This window comes from Brachyhypopomus gauderio, chromosome 3 (assembly GCF_052324685.1).
Source record: "Brachyhypopomus gauderio isolate BG-103 chromosome 3, BGAUD_0.2, whole genome shotgun sequence".
NCBI lineage: Eukaryota > Metazoa > Chordata > Actinopteri > Gymnotiformes > Hypopomidae > Brachyhypopomus > Brachyhypopomus gauderio.
The window spans coordinates 10,560,776-10,579,411 of record NC_135213.1 but is presented as its reverse complement, the minus strand read 5'-3'; the positions used below and the strand labels follow the sequence as shown (position 1 = coordinate 10,579,411).

Below are 18,636 nucleotides of genomic sequence, written 5' to 3'. Positions count from 1 at the left end.
TACACATCAACGCGGTTATAATCTGCAGATATTTGAGGGGAAAGTGCTAATGGGCAATCTGTTGTTTATTTTGAGCCGCTAACAATGATTTTTCTTTGGATAAAAAGCGGTGTCGGGGGTACGGTTGAGTAATTTTTGAGCATTGGCTTTAACAGATGGCGTAGAGCTGTAGGTGCGCTTGCCTTCAGTTCTTTTTTGCTCGTTCAGTCTCTCTCTCTCTCTCTCTCTCTCTCTCTCTCCCTCCCTCCCATCTCTCGCTCTGTCTATGATGTACTGTGCAAGAGCACACTCCAACGAGCCCGCGTGTGCCCAGAGCCGCGCGAGCTGTCTCGCCACTCCAATGAGTACAAAAGCCTAAGCGGGGCTCGCGACGAAATTAAACCCGTTTATTAAAGGGCTGCTAAATCTCTGATATGCCACGCGCTCTTGTATAAAATAACAAGAGTAACAAAGGGACGCCCAAACACGTATAATCCCCCTCCACAAAAAACACACACTTTCGCCATAAACTTAAAAGTAGGTTGTCTTATTAGTGCCGGTCTATATTTAATTCAGTTGTCAAAAATTGCTCATAAATCACCAATTGAAAATTACAAAAGTAAAAAAATAAGAGTAGTGTGAACATTAAACTCCGGGTGACAAAATCTCATCAGTCTCACATCCAAAGCTTTAAAAGGAGGGTAAGTTATTTGTCTGTCACTCTAAGGCGATATCGTTATCTGACGTGACTTTGTTATCTGTATTGCCATGATTTATTTTCCAACCCTTCGCTGAAAATACGGAAATCCATAACCCAGCTGTTCAGCTCCATTGACTCTTTGATCATTTTCAGACCAATTAGACGAAGGTTGAGAATAAACTTTCGTGTTTTGGCCGTCACACATGCATTACCGTGAAAAACGCGATAAACATAATAACAACGGACTTAAAATTATAGCACTGAAGTTTGCTACATCTTAAACCTGTGAGGCCTACAATAAAAATGAGAATAAAAAATTTAGGAGAGTGATTTCTGAGAACATTAACCCTTCTATAGAGACAGTACAATATCAACTCAAGAGTCTTTCTCGCGTTTTATCATTTACACTCATAAAACCACATATGATAACAGACAGGACCAAAAGGCGACAATCTGTATTGTAAGCCCGCCTACACTTTGTTTGACACCCGTACTGAATAACTGAATATATATATATATATATATATATATATATATATATATATATATATATATATATATATATATATATATATATATATATATATGCCTAATTAAATAAAACTTTCCAATAAATGCTGATTTTGAATCCTCAATATTTTAATTGAATGTATAGATATAATACAGATGTAAAGGCAAACAAAATTAGAATACAGACTAGTGTTAACAGTATGTTTCATTTTACAAACGAAGCAATTTTTTAAAAGTAATGAATTGTCTCGCAGATAGTAATACATGAATAATTATGTGCAACTGAATCACATTTGTTAAACCCAAGAAACTGAAATGGGGATTTTGACCGTTATGCTCCATATTTGAAAGTGAGGGTGATTAACTTAATGCAGAACATATCAAATAAATTAGAGTGTCGCGAAGACAGTAAATGATAAAGAATGGTCGGGATCGGGAGACCCCTGGAGCTTACGACCCGAATAATAACGAGGGGAGGACGAGAGGTTATTTTATCCTACATCCAGAGAGCAGCCTTTGATGAAACCTGTATATTACCCCTATAATTTATAGGCGTAATTGTTTAAAACGCGTGTTCAGTCATACCCCCCCCCCCCCCCCACACACACACAGACTAGCACGTTCAAATTAATACGCAATAAATTATCCAAAAACAACAAGCGCGCTCACAGCATTACATGATATGGGAAAATCTACATTTAATGAAACTACCGCCAACAACCACCAACGCCACGCAGCCGAAAACACGCGCCATCCTACAGCGAACATTCGGAGAGGGAAAGTGCATGATAGCTAATTAGGAGAAAAATCAAGTTCTTACCTGTTTTGTCATGGAATCGATTAACCGTACATAAAGATCCTGTTCTGTTCTGACGCCTGTGAAAAGGTGTTGTTTCATTCAGAGAGTGCCGAGCGAGACGTATTATTTTACCACCACGCAAAATCTCGGTTTGGCATTATAAATTATTCCCAGATATTTAAAAAGCGCCGAGAATTAAATTAATATATTAAACAGTCGCCAAGTAATTATTGGCTGAATAAAAGTTTCATTTTTACAATATTGGAACATTTATAAAATGCAGACATATATTTAAAATAACCTTACAAAAGCAAACGGTAATTTAAGAAAAGTAGCTTATTGACATTGTGTAAATTAGACCTCGTTTGCCGATAAAAATTATTATATCATTATTATTCCACCACTGCTGTCAACATCTGTAGCCTACTGAGAAGTTGGGGTTACTGACTTACCGTTGCTGTATAAAAGTTGTAGTTTGTAATGTATCCCATTGTTAGTTTTTTCACTGTTTGGCTCCTGAAAATAAGCATTGTTTGGAATCAGACTGGCATATTGTGGCATATTTGGGAATATTGTGGTATATTTTGGAACATCTTGGCATATTCTGCCTTTTGATCATGTACTTTTTTGTATGTTGGTGAGTGAGGCTACGTGCTGAAAACATCTGCGTGTTGTTTTTTTTATGCATGAACTGTCTGTACAAGATGGGCAAAGTGTCTACCAACTATGTCTATGTCATGTTTCTATAAAAATGTATTATTATTCTTGGCAACTGTGCGCCAAATAATTTTACATTGGATTGTGTAAAATTCTCAAATATCCTCGATTCACATCAGAACTCTTTACGGCGCACGTGTTTCCACGACCTAGTTCTGCTATACGGCTCGTGCAGTGGAACTTAAAGGTGGAATTCAAGCAGTATTCCAAAGTGGTTCTTACTTTCTCCTTCTCCACAAAGTCCACAAAAGCTGTCCTTTCGATCTCCACGGGTTGGCCCTGTCTGTCATATAGAGCCAAGACGAAGTGGAAAAAATTGGATTTTCTGAGGTTGGATGGCGGCTGTTTTTCATAATGCGCCCGAGCCAGACCCACTCCGCTGCGGGGGAAAATAAGAAACCATGTCGGTTAAACAGGGAGGATACACTTGAGATAGATAGAGATAATGAAAACACTGGAGCCGGTAAAAGCACGTTTTTTTCCGAGACGGGAGAATTCTTGATTTGTCACTTAAACAGTAATATGATGTAATGAACAGGGGAACGCGGTGAAGAGGTGCACAGGGAGGCTGTAATTGATACATGGCATAGTGGGGATTTAGGGTCGATCTGAGAAATGCATTAAAAATCGGATGATTTGGCAAACGTACCTTTGGGCGGCTGTGTTAGCATCCACTACCCCAGCTGTATGCATCCACGATCGGACCGGATTCATCCCACTGCCCAGCGGTTCCTCTTTCATAGTCGTCCCCCCTCTTGGTATATTTTCCTGAATTCCAAACATTAAAACAGTTGGCGTGCAAACCAGCTCCAGCCAAAAAGGGAAAGTAAAATTCTTAACGGACGCGTCGTTCCTCCAGAAGACACCCGGATATCAATAAGAGTTTGTTCGTGATTTGTTGAAAAAGAGAAACCCAGTTCACAAGTCTTGATTCCTTCTTCAGCCCGTCCTGTGTTGGCACGACATGAACGATTTAGTGAGAAGGATTCTCAAGCCTCTCAACAGCTTGTTGGATTGAGGTCCCGATGAAGAAGTCGCTGCAATAGCTGGATATTGTTGTTCTTGCTTTTTAATTCAGTTAAACATTTCTTGTAACTTTGTGTGGTGGTGATGCTCTTAGCTTTGTGTCATCCTACAACAGCATCAAAAAAGCTTCAGGACACTGCTGAATCGACCACTTCTGGCAAGGCGCTCCGGCTCCAAAAGACAAATAAACGAAAAAATGATTACCATGGAGGTGTTCCCGGACACAGGAGAGGTTGATGAGGGGCCTTTAGCGTCTTGCAGAATGGATGGAAGCCTACAAAACTCAACCCTCTATCCCCTAGGACTGGAACCTTTCCCGGGAGCCAAAACTCTAGACCCACGGGATCCACGCTGTCAGAGTATGACGCGCTGTGGGCGTGTCTTTGACCAAATATGGGCGACTGACAATTCCTGTCGCCCGCGTTACCCAGTGCCGTGAGTACACTACAGGAGTCACTGCTGAGAGTGAGCGCGCTACTTTTCTGTTGAACGCACTGTGATTTCACCCTTTACAATGAACAAGTCGAGTTAAAACCAGATAGGGGGAAAAAAGCTTTAATGTGAAAACATGCAAAGCTTTGATATCAGAAAGACTTTGTGCTGTGATATTTTAGCTTACTTAACGGGCATAACCCAAAAGCAACAAATAACAGCACGTTTTGCAAAGTTTAAAGAAAAATTTTAAACAAACAAAAAAGGTTAAGACAGGACTGACCACTCGTCGTCTGTGCAAAACGTACAGGAGGGGCAATAAATGCTAGACGCTTCCATGCACGCTGCATTTTCAAATTTATAATAAAATCCTTATTGATCCTTGTCATCCGCTCCATCATAGTGTCATGCAAATGACAATGATGGATATCTTAAATGCCTAATTGGCACTATATTGCCATAAAAATAAAACGTATCTGGAGAATCAAATGTATAACACGTACATCAATATAGCTACCATTTCAAATTGATATCTGTACGCGATTCTTTCTCAATTTGTTGATTGCGAATGCGAGTTGGTGTTTTAGCAACAACTACTGCTAATAAAAACACGATAGACTGCACCGTGGCGTAATCAGCATCTGAAGTTGTGAAAACAAGAAGCACTGTAGCCTAAAACGTACTTCGGCTGTGTGGTGCACTCCATCGCGAAGTCAAAACACACTTCCACTCTTCCACATGCTGAAATGTACGTAAACGCTTAGAAATCGCGTTCGTTTTGCATCTGAAACTGTGGAGGGACTCGTGGGATGCACCGCGTCCACTCTCTCGCTCCATGAGCTGCAACCGGCGAGTCTTTTATAATAAATAGAGCGTTTTAAGGACAATCATGCGCCGAGCCCTTATTTTTGTGATATGGGGTAAGGTGTTTCTTTTCGCCAGTTGGCAGGCTGTGTATTCATGTTAATATTTTAATTAATGGGCGAAAATCGAACTCCGATGTGGGTTATCTAGGGACCCGGAGCCCTGTGCACCAGAGGGTGGGATGGAGGAACGTAGTAGAGAAGAGAGATGTGTTTTAGAGAGCAATCTATTTTGCTGGTGTTGGGGGTTAATGACTATTGCCAAAGATAAGTGAATTATCAAAGCTGTTGCTTTTGCCTCGTCTCACAATCCATTACTTTGCCTGGTCGTCTAATTAAATACGTAAGTAATAAAATTATATTTTATGACAATTTAAATACGATTATTTATCTTTGATTTAGTATGACTTTGATACAGCTACGCTGTTAACGCTTTTTAATTCTTCAAACGCAGTAGCTACAAAGAGTTTGTAAATGTTTCCTCTTTGTCTAAATGAACTCGATGCTGTGTTTCATGTATTTAAGCGTGATGTTCCTGTAAATGTGATGTTTATTTTTTTTATCAAAAGTAAGAAATAATGATAAGTCAAACAGCCTACAACAACAGAGATGTTCCGAATAATTGGTAATATTATTTATTACCAAATATCAAAGTGTTTTACAAGGTATATTTTGTTGTAAATACCTTATCGTTTAGTTCTGATCACCGAAATTGTTACTTTTTGCTTTGCTAACTGTAATCTACAGTATCTTTAATTCAGATTACACACCAAAGCGATTTCAATCTGATTACCAAATTAGGGTTTTAGCGTAAATCCTTTTAAAGCTGATACTGTTGACTAGAGAGGGGGGAGAAAAGTTCAACAATCCCATCGCGTAGGTAACGATCCCGTCCTAAAAAGGAGTTTTAAACCTTATTTGACAACAAATGCAGCTGCCCCTCTATTTTGGAAGATATTAGGCGAAAATGAATGCAAATCTGTGTTCAGAAGCCATCTGGCCAGAGACGGCAGAATCAGCTGCTCGCCACTACAGGCGCCGCGCCTGAATCCATCTTAGCTCATTTTCCAGGCTCATCTGGCCTCGGACCCAAAGCGTGGAAAATGCGCTCTTTAATTCGCCAACTTTCACTCTGACTCGACTCGCTTCCGTCGAGAGAAAATCACAGCCCGGCTTTGAAATAAAATGCATTTGGGCTTAATCATTTAAAAAAAACATTTATTCGATGTAGCTGTTGGGAGATTTAAAATAAATAATCAAATAAGTAATTTAAATAAACATAGGACGTGAGCCTATATTTAGAGATGTCTGAAATATTATGACATTTACTGACAGGGTAAATATTAAGAGGTGTAAAATCAAATCTATTATCCTGCTAAATTATAAGCAAACTCATTAGTCTATTAATTTAGATTGATACTATTTCTAAAATATTATTTGGTACACTCAACAACAACATCAAAAACAACAACAACAACAATAATAACAATAATGATGGTGGTGATGATGATGATGATGATGATAATAATAATAATAATATGGTACGTGTACTAATAATTGGGCTGTTATGGCGTTGTTAAACCTGTGTGTAGAAGTAGTTGCCCTGCCACCCATGTTAGATCTTATGTGTAAAGTGTGCAAACAGCGAAAACCGGACAAAGGGAAAGTTAGTCAGGCAGAAGGTTTGTGGGTTTGAATAAGATTTGCTTGGTGTTGCCAAGACCTCCCGAAGAAACGACCCTCCTCCTTATTGTGTGCGAAGTGTTCCTTTTGTGTGAATTTACGGGCTGAGGCTTCAATGATCCCCAACAAATTTGCATTTAAATAGCGACATCAACCGATTCGCGTGCCACACACCAGTAGGTTTCCCAGATGTCAAGGCAAAGTCAGTCAGATGGCCACTGCCCAGCTGTCCTGCGCGCATCATACCAGCGCACAACGAGCGCGTGAACACACGAGGATTTCCTATTTACATCCCCGCGCGGCCAAATCACCCTCAAGTCTGAGTCTGTGGTTTGAGGGAAAGAAACCTCCAGAAAAGCTCTGAGCATAAAGCTACTGAAACGTCACTTTGGCTTCCTGCATCGAGCGGGATAACAATAGCCTGCGTTAATTCTATACAAGGGAAGATTTCACACCTAGTCCTCATACAGAAACGTAGATGGGGCCTGATGTCTGTGTGCCACAATTGTCGACGTGTTGGGAAGAAATGTGTGGGATTTGTGCTTGCGCCGACATGCACAATTAAATTATTTGTGTTTTCTTATACGGGAATAAATAACTGGCTATTGAAAATAAACATTTGTTCACCGTGTACACTCAGCAAAAGAGCGCGAAGATCTTGGTCCCCACTGACTGATATTGCAGATGACGAGAGATGCAAAATGTAAACGTACAAGTTTGAGCTCACACGTGCTCGAGATCGATAGAATAGCTTGTTGACCTCCTGTGGACCCACAATTAACAACCCTAAACGTCCCCGTATGAGCACAGAGGAATCTGGACCACGACGCAGCAGCACAGTTCGAAAAGTATAACGCGTTGACGCATTCGGTAATTGGAGATGTAGGACACAAAACAATAATGATGTCAATAAGAATGTTTCACGCCATCAAAAGTGCTTTATAAAAACCCCGAAAGACTCCGTTCAAAGTACATATAGGCACAGAAGAAAGTAAAGTTGAATTGTTTGCGCTTTCTCTGCACAAAAGTACAAAGTGTTACAATAACAATAACACATTGGAAGATAAATTGTAAACGCCTAGTGTGTGTGCGCGCGAGCACACGTGCGTACGTGTGTCAGAGAGAGAGAGAGATAGAGAGAGAGAGAGAGAGAGAGAGAGCACCGTTAGCTTCTGTCAGATAAAAATCAGATGCTGAACGCCAGCACATGACTACCAACGGACTAAATCAATCATTCACCGCTGCTTTTGTAAACTGTTGCATATGTTTTATAGGTTACGCCCTGATAATGACAACTAATGGCATAGTTAATGGTTAGAGTGGGGGAGCGTGTAAAATATTATCCTGCAGCGTTACTTGCGAAGTCCTATTACCGTTGATTTTATATATTGCCTACCATAATTCATAGTTATTGTTGTCGCGGAAGGAAAATATCTAACATATGTTATAAAAGAGGAATATGTATTTAACCTGGAAATAAAAAGCACGCTTCTATACACATGGTAATTGTTTATATGTAAGTATGTAACAGACGAAATACAAATTTCAGACAAATTGTAGAATAAACAAGAACAAAAAATGTAAAGTGTGAAATGTTTGCAAAATTTGCTATCAAAGAAAGAAAAAAGAAAGAAAGATAGACAGAAAGAAAGAAAATGCGTTTTATTTAAAGCCTAGGTGTTATAAGATATTTTAATCTAGACTAAGACATAAAATAGACGTTTTTGTGATCTTAAATGCATTTGGAAGGGAAGTCAGGGGAACGGAAGAGTGGTGGGTTTTCTAAGGGGGGATTTGCATGGCGTTCTGCCCTACAGCCCCTGCTGCCGACCTTTCTCCTGAAATTTGATAAAGAGCGCCTCCTTTTGCTGAGCTTGTGGAATACAGGTCCAAAGCCCATACCAGTCACAAACACAGAATTTTGGCATAGTCCTTCAATCAATATACCTTCATTAGGGACTTTACACAACTCAATCAGTTTTAAATTTTAATTTTTAAACTATTTTCTTACGGCAGATGCATACGTAAATAAAACAAATAAAAACTAGAAAGGCTTGAGATTATATGAACTTAGTTTTTCATCTAACTGGCCTTGTGCAGGCCAGCCGACCATGCTGAAGCGGATAAAGACAGTGTTCCAAGCAGAACTAATTATCGACACTAGCATCAAACAACAACTACATTCCTGCCCAGAGCTCTGTAGCAAAGGCAGGACAAACCAGAATAATGGTTGTTTTACATGGTGCTTCATTCATTGTGTCTTTATTTGCAGATATAAAATATAATAATAATAGTAATAATAATAATAATAATAATAATAATAATAATAATACATTTCACACACTAAACCAAATTGCTAAAAGAATTTTACAAAATGTGTCTGCTGGAGTTATTTCATGGTGAGCAGCATGAATTCAGGGCACCTTCATTGTAAAAACAGGTTTCGATTAGGTAATTTTAGATATTGTAATTGGCTTTAATTAAACATGCATCGCACTAATTAACTCAGATTTTCTACAGCCACTGGGACCTGCTTTCCAAGCTTTGATACACTCGGTCCAGATGTCCCAATACAATTCAGGCGGCAATTATAAGTTCGGCTACATAGTCAGTGGAAATAACTTGGAACTTGGAGCGCGGTCTTTGATAAGGCATAGCATGCTTGAACAGATGCTGCTTTTAATAAGAAATTATATTTGTAAAAATATCTATATTGTTCCTTGTAACCTACAGTCTGTTGCAAGCGTACACCCACGCGGTGTATTGTAACGGTAACCTGTGTAGCCTACGTACACGACTCGTATACGATATACACGCAAAGAATGCGTGTATACAATGACTGTTTAAAGCAAATAAGAATGAAGAGTGGTATTATTATTATTATTATTATTATTATTATTATTATTATTATTATCTGTTATTTTCTTTTCTTTTGTGTATACTAGATTGTCCATAACAAATATAAAGTGTGACCAAACTTCCTTATTTTAAATGAAAACAGGCTAACACGGGAAAATGGTAAGTTATGTCAATGGTTCGGCTGCCATATAATTAGCATTTTCATTCTGGTACTGAAATGAAGAGAGGAGCTTCGGCGGTTTGAGTGCCTCGGGCGCAGCCTCGGGCTACATTGATATAAAGAAAGAGAAGGAAAAATCGAGCAAAGAAACCGAGACCCATTCGAGACAATTAACATGTAAAATATCCACTGGAAATGGGGACTGAAAAGAGAGCGCGCGGGTCAGCTCCTCCTCGTTTCGGATATATCCTGTAAACTCAGTGATTAAAAAGTTTACCCCAGTAATTAAAGGTGCGGGGGCGTCTGCTGCACCTGCGCGCTGTCATCGGTTTCGTCGAGACGAATGTGTCTGCCGCCTACACACAAGCGAGAGTGATTTAAACAGAGCGCCAAGAACTCTCGCTATTGAAACCTCTAAGTCCAATAACTTTGTCACCACCGCGTCCTTGATGAGACGCGACTGACCTACTTCCTCACAGTTATTTTCACAAATCACAGAGTCGTTGGAAGGGAAATGATCATGAACATCTGGTAACCAAGAAGAGCCACTGGTCTATTTCTGCAGGTCATTTGTATGCGAACAGCCTCTTGCCCTGTAGGTAAGTCACTCTCAGGGATTTTGTGGTGAAAAGGGCTATTATGTGGTGACAGTGCCCCCCCTACCGGCGTGATTGGTCAGACCCTGCGGCGGCTCAATAAGCCCAAACTCCCGAATTCTAAAGTTGTGACGAGCTCTCTGGGTCCATTACAAGCAAATAGGTCGAATAATTTAAAAGGCTGTAGGGTTCTGAACAATTATTAAAGTGAAAATTTATTACGACAATAGTCATTTTATTAAATGTATTAATCTTTGAGAATAAAAGGGCAGCATTTATCATGATTTTAAGTACCGCTGTACTTATTATACTGCACCACAAAAGAAGCAGCAACAGCGATCAGAACAAAAGAACAAAACAGAGCAAATATGACATACTACAAAGAAGAAGAAGAAGAAGAAGAAGAAGAAGAAGAAGAAGAAGAAGATGAAGAACCACAATAGTAATAACAATAATTAAATGATGGTGGTGGGGGGATGATGATGATGATGATGATGATGATGAAGACATCACACCTAAAACTGGCGGATACATACTCATAATAATGTCCTAACCTTCCCAGCTTACTTTTTCACAGTTTGCAGACAAGCAGTTGACCTTATACAAAAATAGTGGCCTCAGATTTTTAACTAGTTTTTCACTAGCCTGTAAATACACAAGCCCAGGAGAGTATGCACACTCGTGCAGCACTGTCATTTTCACACTGTTAGATACTGTTAAAATGTTAAATAATGTTAAATACTGTTAAATATGTGGCACCATGTTGCTCACTGCAATAAGAACCTTTTAATAAAATCTAAAAAAAAATGTAATCTGTCCTACCTATAAGGCAGAGAGGCCTGATTCATTGTTCAGGAGAATCAGATGAAAATGTTTTCTTATAATGTCCCCAGCTCATTGTGTGTTCTGTGTGGCACCTGGATTACAGCACTGTTAAGCCATCCACAACAGTCTAAATGACAATGATCAGTGCATTCAGCGATTGAAATAATTTTTGACCATTTTCTGAATGTTTGAACATTCCTCATATATTCACCCAAACACGAGTCAAAGAGAGCAAGCAATCAGATATATCTGTAATGCCAACTGAATAATCTGGGTACAGTCAGATGGGGCAAAAACTGAACATCCAATCCCAGTGTAAAAGGGTAGAAAGCCAGACAAAAGGAAAGTAAATGAAAAGTTAAGATGTTTGGACAAGACAGAGTAAGGTCAATGTAGACAAATGACAAAAGATTGTAGTTTATATAATGAAATACCAAACAAAAGGTTTAAAGAAACTGAGACATATCATTTATTGCATGAGATTCTAGTTTAACCATATTTTAAAATTAAATATGTGAATGTCTGCAAGAACTCTGTTCATATCTGAACGAACCAGAACTGCAAACACAAACTGCATAATCTGGGTAGGTCTGCTGTCACCACTTCAGTTAGCCAATTAATTCTAAACTTAATAGCTATTATACTGACCTCATAACATTTTTCTTTCTGCTTCCTTCTATAACAGCTCATTCTTTATAGATGATGCTGCCACACCCATTTTGGCCAGAGGTCCGATCCGAGGTGGCGGCTGCGGGCTGTGGTCAGGTGTGGTGGAGTGGGCGAGGCTCATGGGTTGGGAAGGCTGGGTAGGATCACACTTAACCAATCAACACAGATGACAGCAGCACACATTCATCAACCAGCGGATATGATGCTAGCCACTAATCTGAAGTACGTTAGCTATGTTGGCAATAAAAGCCAAATCATTTAGGTTAATGATAATACAGTTGCCTTATAACTTGAAGTACCTACATTTTCTATCTCCCTACCTAGGAAACCTACTAAGTGCTCTAGCTGCACATTAGCAAGATAAATGGCAACGCTAATATCCTGTCATGCAATTTTTTTTCACTTCCTCGAATAACTGGATTAATTAAAACTCTGCATGAACATGGGTAGCTCTCTCTGCAAGCTGACTATATGTATCCTCATGAGTTTTCTGTTCTCATGAAGTCAAACGAGTGCAGAAGACTTTAAGATCAAACATCAGGTGAACAGACATATTGTCTTACCAGAACACAATAGTTTTAAAATATTGGTATCACAGTATAATGTGCTGTTTTAGGATAGAAATTTCAACATAATTTTAAAGTTTAATTTGAAGATTATCCTATTGATTTTTACACACCAGTTTGTACTGTTTATACATAATTACTTAGAAATGCATGCTTTGTTATTTTAGCCATTGAAAACTAACTACAATTTCATTTTGGCTAAAGCATGATTTAGTTTTGTCGCGTTCAATTCTCTTTCTTCAGAATATCACTGCTCGACTGCTGTTGCCAAAAGGTCAGGATCCAAAATCGAAACTATTAAGAAGAGTGATTGAACACCTGAAAAATGACAACTGGTAGCATCTTATGAAGCAGCTCTATTAGGGACTATTCTGCTACCTCTAAATTCAATTCCCCAGATGCTGTGTGTGTGTGTGTGTGTGTGTGTGTGTGTGTGTGTGTGTGTGTGTGTGTGTGGAGAGGAGGCTGGGGTCAAAGTTCACGCTTCCCGGTATTGTAATATTACATTGTAATTCATATCCCACTGGTTATGACACCAGGGCAGAGGTAGTGAAATCACTTAGAGAACTGTATTACATGACCATTATATCAGGTCGCAATGTAATGACATATTATTGAGCTGTAAAGGATTAATGAAATAACCCTAACATGAATGCAACCTTTGGTAATCATGACATGGAATAATTATTGGTGGATATTGTTTAATACATTAATCGTATATCTTGCCTTGCTTGCATCAGTTCTGATTTACATCATTTCCCACCAAAAAGGGGATTATGTTTGACATTTTCTCAAATGAGCTGCAGAGTGGTTTTAAACTCTCTGCGAGGAAACAGCAGTCGGTGTAATGTGGAACTGGCTGGATTTGTGTGGAAGCAGCCTAGAAACCACATGCTACACTGCCAAGTCCCTTGGATGGAGTGAAACGGGTGGAGGTGTGTGGGCTCCTCTTACACCCGGAGAAGGCGCTCGCACGAGCAGAGCCCAGCGCTCCGCCCAGACTCCAGCACACAAGCAGTGGAGATCCATTCAAGGCTTCACGGGACGGGGTTGTTTCATAGAGACATTACATGTTCAATCCCCTCCTCTCTTCTTCCATTTCTTCTTCTTTTTAGGATTTTAAAAACATTTGAACATTTATTGTCAGTGTAAACACAGGATAGCAAATCCTATATATTGTCATATACATTGTGAGGGAAGGGTACTTTATGATAGAACATTGTGAGGAGATCATGGCCCATGATCAGTCTGGAGTAGTAGATTAGAGTCTGAGGAGACTAACCCTCTATGCGAGTATGAGAACAATAGAAACATAATTTTAATGTGTGAATCCTACATTATTAACACGGAGAAAGAGGAAAGAGAGTTTGCTGTGAAAAAAAAAAGAAAAACGCCAAGCAAAAGCTAAAAATAATCACTGTCAGCTTTGCACAGCGGTGTGGCAAATGGCTGGGGACCGCCCAAGAGGCAAAGCAGTGAGGAAGAGAAAAAACCTGGGAGAATGTTTAAATTAAACAGTGAAATTCAACATCTGTGTTCCAAAGCCTTTACCCTCAATTTCGCATCTATTGTTGTCTTGGGTGTGTGTGTGTGTGAGTGTGTGTGTGTGCGCATGCGTGTGTGTGTGTCTTTTTGTGTGAGTGCACACATGCTTGTGAGCATGTGTTATTGAGAGATTTTAGGCACCCATTCGCACTAATCTCCATTTACTCGGCTGTCACTGTCTCAGAGCTGATCTATGGCATGAGGTACTGTGACTGTGGTGCTAAACACATCACCCATGTGCAGAGTTGTCCTACTTTCTGCTTGGAGGGAGGGAGAATGTTAGAAAAAGCATATGGACTGCATATTCATTAGTACACTTGTGATAAATAGATTAATTGGCTAGATTAAACAACCAAAGCTTTGATCATAGGGATCGAGCCAAGAATGTGTTTATTGTGATTTTTTTCGAGACAAAACACAATGCTGAAAACCTTGCTGTACATTCATGAGATATATTTACAGTTAGGCTTCCAGTTGGTGTTTACAGGAGACCAGAAACTCATAAACAATGAAGCAGCCATGAAATATAATGCACATGAGTGTGCACACTTGTAAATAAAAATAAGAGCTAATAAGTGCTATAAAAAGAGTCTATCGATGTTGTCTTAAACCCTTCAGTAACTACACGAGGCGTAGTTTCACTGGATTTCATCATCTGGACCCTTCTGTCCCAATGCCACTCTATTAGGGTGTATGAAAACCCCACTCGGGAATCACTGCAAATGACAGGGTCGATTTTTGTATTACTGCAACACTAATGCTTTATAACGCCAAGAAGCCCCCACTGAAATCAACTATTTGTACATTTCCAACACCCGAAGTCTGCAGTGGCCCAAACACAATATGGGGACCTCACTGATACTTATTTTTATAAGGTGAATTTTTTGAAGCACTGAAATTATTATTATTATGATTTTATAACAATGTTGGTTCCACTTACCCATTCCCCTGGAACAACTCTGAATGACAATAATCAGTGGTAGGAGACACAGGGGCAGGTCAGGTGCATGTGGGAAGAGACAGGGTGGATCATGTTATGCACTTTGGGAATATTTGCATGTTGAATATGTCTTTAGTATTGTAATATTATGTAGACATATATTATTTCAAAGGATAACAGTAGTCTTGTTTTTTTTTTTTTTTTATAACACTAAAATGACACACGACTTTATCATCAACATGTAAACGTAAAAGCAGAGAGTAATCAAAATCCCCAAACGCTGTGTGTTTATTTAACAGAAGATTAGATGGAGAGGAAACCCTCTGACACCCACGGGCACTTAAACTTTCTACATCTCTAACTCTTGAACCATTAGATTTTGCTGTACAAACACTTAAACAAACAATCACAGCACAATCACACAAACAACCAACTCAACAATTTTTTTGGGTAAATGTTTGGCTGGACTACCAACTGAGTCCATTTCCTGAGGCTTTTCTTGCGTTTGCACTCGATGTAGTTTTTAAACTAATTATTAGAGGCCCAGCACCGCGCGCCTGACCTTTGGGTGCGGATGGTAAACGAGCTATGTTGAATAAAGTTTCTAATGTGGCACACAGCGGAAGCATGAATCGACAGGACTGTGAAGTTTTTCCTCCGGTAGAAGAGCACGTGTCTTAATTCTCTTTGCCGGTAGCTCTCCCCCAGGAGAGCGGCTGTGGGATCGCTCCTCTTTAACTCGGATTTGATTTAACCTTTAAAGCAAGGTGTGCGCGCCCTGCTTGGTAAACATCTCCAAACACATTTACAACCGAAATTCTTAGACAGACACAAGCCACGAGGCTATGTGAACACTACTGGCATTATTAATTCATAATATGCTTACTGTTTTTAGCAGGAGTGTGAGACTAGATGAAACGGGTGCGAGAGCTTCTTTAACGACTGGTCGTCTTCTGCGTTCGTTCAGTTCAAACCCGGGTGTACTTCTGACACGCAACCTGGTGTTAAACACTTCAGGAGACGTGTGTGTGTGTGTGCGTGCGCGTGCGTGTGTGTGTGTGTGCGTGTGTGTGTGTGTGTGTGCGTGCGCGTGTGTGTGTGTGCGCGCGTGCGTGCGTGCGTGTGTGTGCGTGCGCGCCTTTGCGCGCGCCCTAACACTTTCAACAGCTCAGCCATTAGCGCAGGCATACTGCTGACTGACAGGTCGACACAGCAGCGGCGTTCTACATCCTTTCATGGCTTCATGTATGTTGCGCTGGTCTGTGGGGATTGCTTTGAGCGTCAAGAGAGCTCCGAGCACTGTCAAGGCTCAGTGAGAGTCAGAGAGGTGATCCAGCTAAGTAAATAACCTTAAAATATACCAGCATCAGTCCTGCCATTGTTTTCAGGCGAGAAAAAAAGAACTCGCGGAAGTCTGTGTTCCCGGGAGAAGAAAAATACTGAAGGGTGTGGTGTTATAGAATAAATTGCATTTAACATGATTTGATGTTTGTTCCGTTTTAAAACGCATAAAGGAAGTTATAGATTTGTAGGATGTAGTAAACTGACGTACTTAAATCAGAAACATGGCATGCAAACAACCGACGCGGCGGCGTCTTAATCTCAGCACACTGCCGGGGTTAATTGCCGATTTGAATCAAATTTTTCCGCGGAGGCCTAAAAGCCACAGATGATCAAAATGACAGAAGTAGTGCACGTGTTTAAGGCCTACAAGAATTAAACTCTATTTTACACGGTTGATTTACACGTTACGTTTATTTCAAGTTGTAAACATTGTACGGATGTTTAATTCTTGTTTAAATAAAAAAAAGAAAAGATTTTAAGAATCAGAAAAAGGATTATAAAATCCTAATCACACCATGCTGATTAAAGCAACGTGCAGTCTTCAGTCCCATCACCGAATCATCTCTTTACAGATGTAATTTAACAGTACCAAGATTAACAGCATTAAGATGAACAGGTAACAAGGTAACTGTGTATTAACAACCTGTGTGTAATAATTATTAAACCCTATTTGAAAGAGCTACATTTCTAGAATTAGGTTAAATGTTTGCATGAAAAAGTGTAACTGCACAACGCATTTCTCTCCACAGGTATAATGCACAGATGTCTATAAACTCTTTATTCATGGTCACAGTAGCATGATATTCAGACATGTCCTACAGTGTGAAACACAGGAAACACCCAACCACAGTAGCCAGCTAAGATAATCACAAAATAAGAGAAGACATAAACTTCATTAAATGCGCCCACCACTCATTCTCCTGGGTTATAGATTACAGATGCACCGGTTGTTTGGAATAATTTCATGACATGGTTTTCTGCATGTTACATCATGTCTTGATTATATGGCAAAATCTGCAGATGCATCTTTAAGTGAACACAGAGACTCTGCTTCTGAAAGGAAGAGCAAATTTGACTCATTAAAGGAGCATAAAATTGTGTCTTTGTGCGTGACCTTTTGTTCAGCATCTTTGGAGAATTCTGTTACTAAGGAGACTCGTTTTTTCCAAGGGAGAGAGGAAAGATTCCACGAGTATTGGGTTCCTATAGGGAACAATACTGTTAGGTTCACCTTGCACTGCATGGGTGTAACTTAGCCTGCAATATTGTGGATCAAAGCCTCATAAACAAAGTAGGTGGAAAGGTTGTAAGAGTCTATGTGATCCAGCAAAGGACCCACGCATGAATGAAACAGGCTTGACTTTAGGAAGCGTAGGAGGTAAAAACTGATTTTGTCACTCTGGCATGTTTCCTTCACTCTTTTACTGGGAACTTTCAAGCCTGCGACAGACAGGACGCTAAACGCAGCGAGCTGCATCCTGAAGCTGCTTCGTCTTCGTCGGGTCATTTTGTTGCAAATTTCAAAGAGGTTTTACACATACACACACAATTTGTTTCATTTCCCAATTAGGTTTTCATGTTCATATTTGTGACTGGAAAAAAAAAACACTCAGGAGTGGAAGCGTTCCTTTAGTTTGTGTGCTGCGTGCTCCTTGACCCGCTGATCTGTGCAATAAAGCCGCAGTGGCCCCCTCACCTCCCCGAGGAGCAGCCCAGCAACCTGGCGCTCTCACGGAAGAGGAGGCGTCTCAGGCCAAACGCAGATGTGTCCTTATGAGGCCAAAGGACGGATATCAAAACAAACAGATGCGCACCTGTCATAAGCCCTCTGAAGGGATCAAAGCACAGCCTTCATTCATATCCAACATGTCAAATGGTGGTTGTCAAGCTTGGCTGGTGTGGATCTGTGCGTGTCCCCTGCTCAAGACCCCAGCACTGCCCTTATGAAGTGTTCTTATGGGCCGTGCCACCGCACTTCATCTCCAAATATGAGTTTTGAAGATGAGTTTCCCCTCCCCCTCGTCCTCACTGGCTCCTTTATTAGTGGCTAAGCTCTTTACACTTGTAGCATATTGCAGCAGGTTAGGGGGCTAAGCCTTATTGTCCCACATTATTGAAAATCTAGGCTGCAAGAGCCGGCCCCTGGAGGTCAAGCTTTGCCTGCACTTGGGCTCCCCACCAACCACCCCATCCCACCCCTCTCTCATTTCTCAGGCAACAAGAGGCAGCACTGGGGGGAGGACAGAGAAGATTGAGCTGGTAATACACCCAAATCCATCTTGGTTGACTTACCACAAACTTCCACCTATCCCCACTGCTTCTTATGAGCTGAAATAATTCCTTTATGACTTACAAGAGCAGAAACTATGACTTATGAATTCATGGCAACCCAGGCGCAATTATAAGTGTGTCAAACAGGAGGG

At 40.2% G+C, this 18,636-nt stretch overlaps 1 protein-coding gene and 2 long non-coding RNA genes across 3 annotated transcripts in view; 1 reads left to right on the top strand and 2 right to left on the bottom strand.

Annotated features, from left to right (window-relative positions):
- ebf3a (EBF transcription factor 3a) overlaps window positions 1–4,012 on the bottom strand; it is a 61,560-nt gene extending 57,548 nt beyond the window's left edge. Inside the window, exons 1-4 of the mRNA XM_076999439.1 lie at window positions 3,355–4,012; window positions 2,928–3,084; window positions 2,441–2,504; window positions 2,010–2,065 (exon numbers count right to left, since the gene is read on the bottom strand). Coding sequence (XP_076855554.1) covers window positions 2,010–2,065; window positions 2,441–2,504; window positions 2,928–3,084; window positions 3,355–3,488 — 411 coding nt within the window. The 5' untranslated portion in view covers window positions 3,489–4,012. The remainder of the gene's footprint in view (window positions 1–2,009; window positions 2,066–2,440; window positions 2,505–2,927; window positions 3,085–3,354) is intronic.
- Window positions 4,013–4,119: 107 nt separating this feature from the next.
- Window positions 4,120–14,271, top strand: LOC143510266 (uncharacterized). The gene is made up of 3 exons (XR_013129935.1): window positions 4,120–5,369; window positions 10,227–10,327; window positions 11,835–14,271. It is a non-coding gene; the product is annotated as an uncharacterized LOC143510266 (long non-coding RNA).
- Window positions 14,272–14,533: 262 nt separating this feature from the next.
- Window positions 14,534–16,088, bottom strand: LOC143510267 (uncharacterized). The gene is made up of 3 exons (XR_013129936.1): window positions 15,756–16,088; window positions 14,870–14,888; window positions 14,534–14,645 (listed from the first exon to the last, which is right to left on the bottom strand). It is a non-coding gene; the product is annotated as an uncharacterized LOC143510267 (long non-coding RNA).
- Between the last annotated feature and the right edge of the window lie 2,548 nt (window positions 16,089–18,636).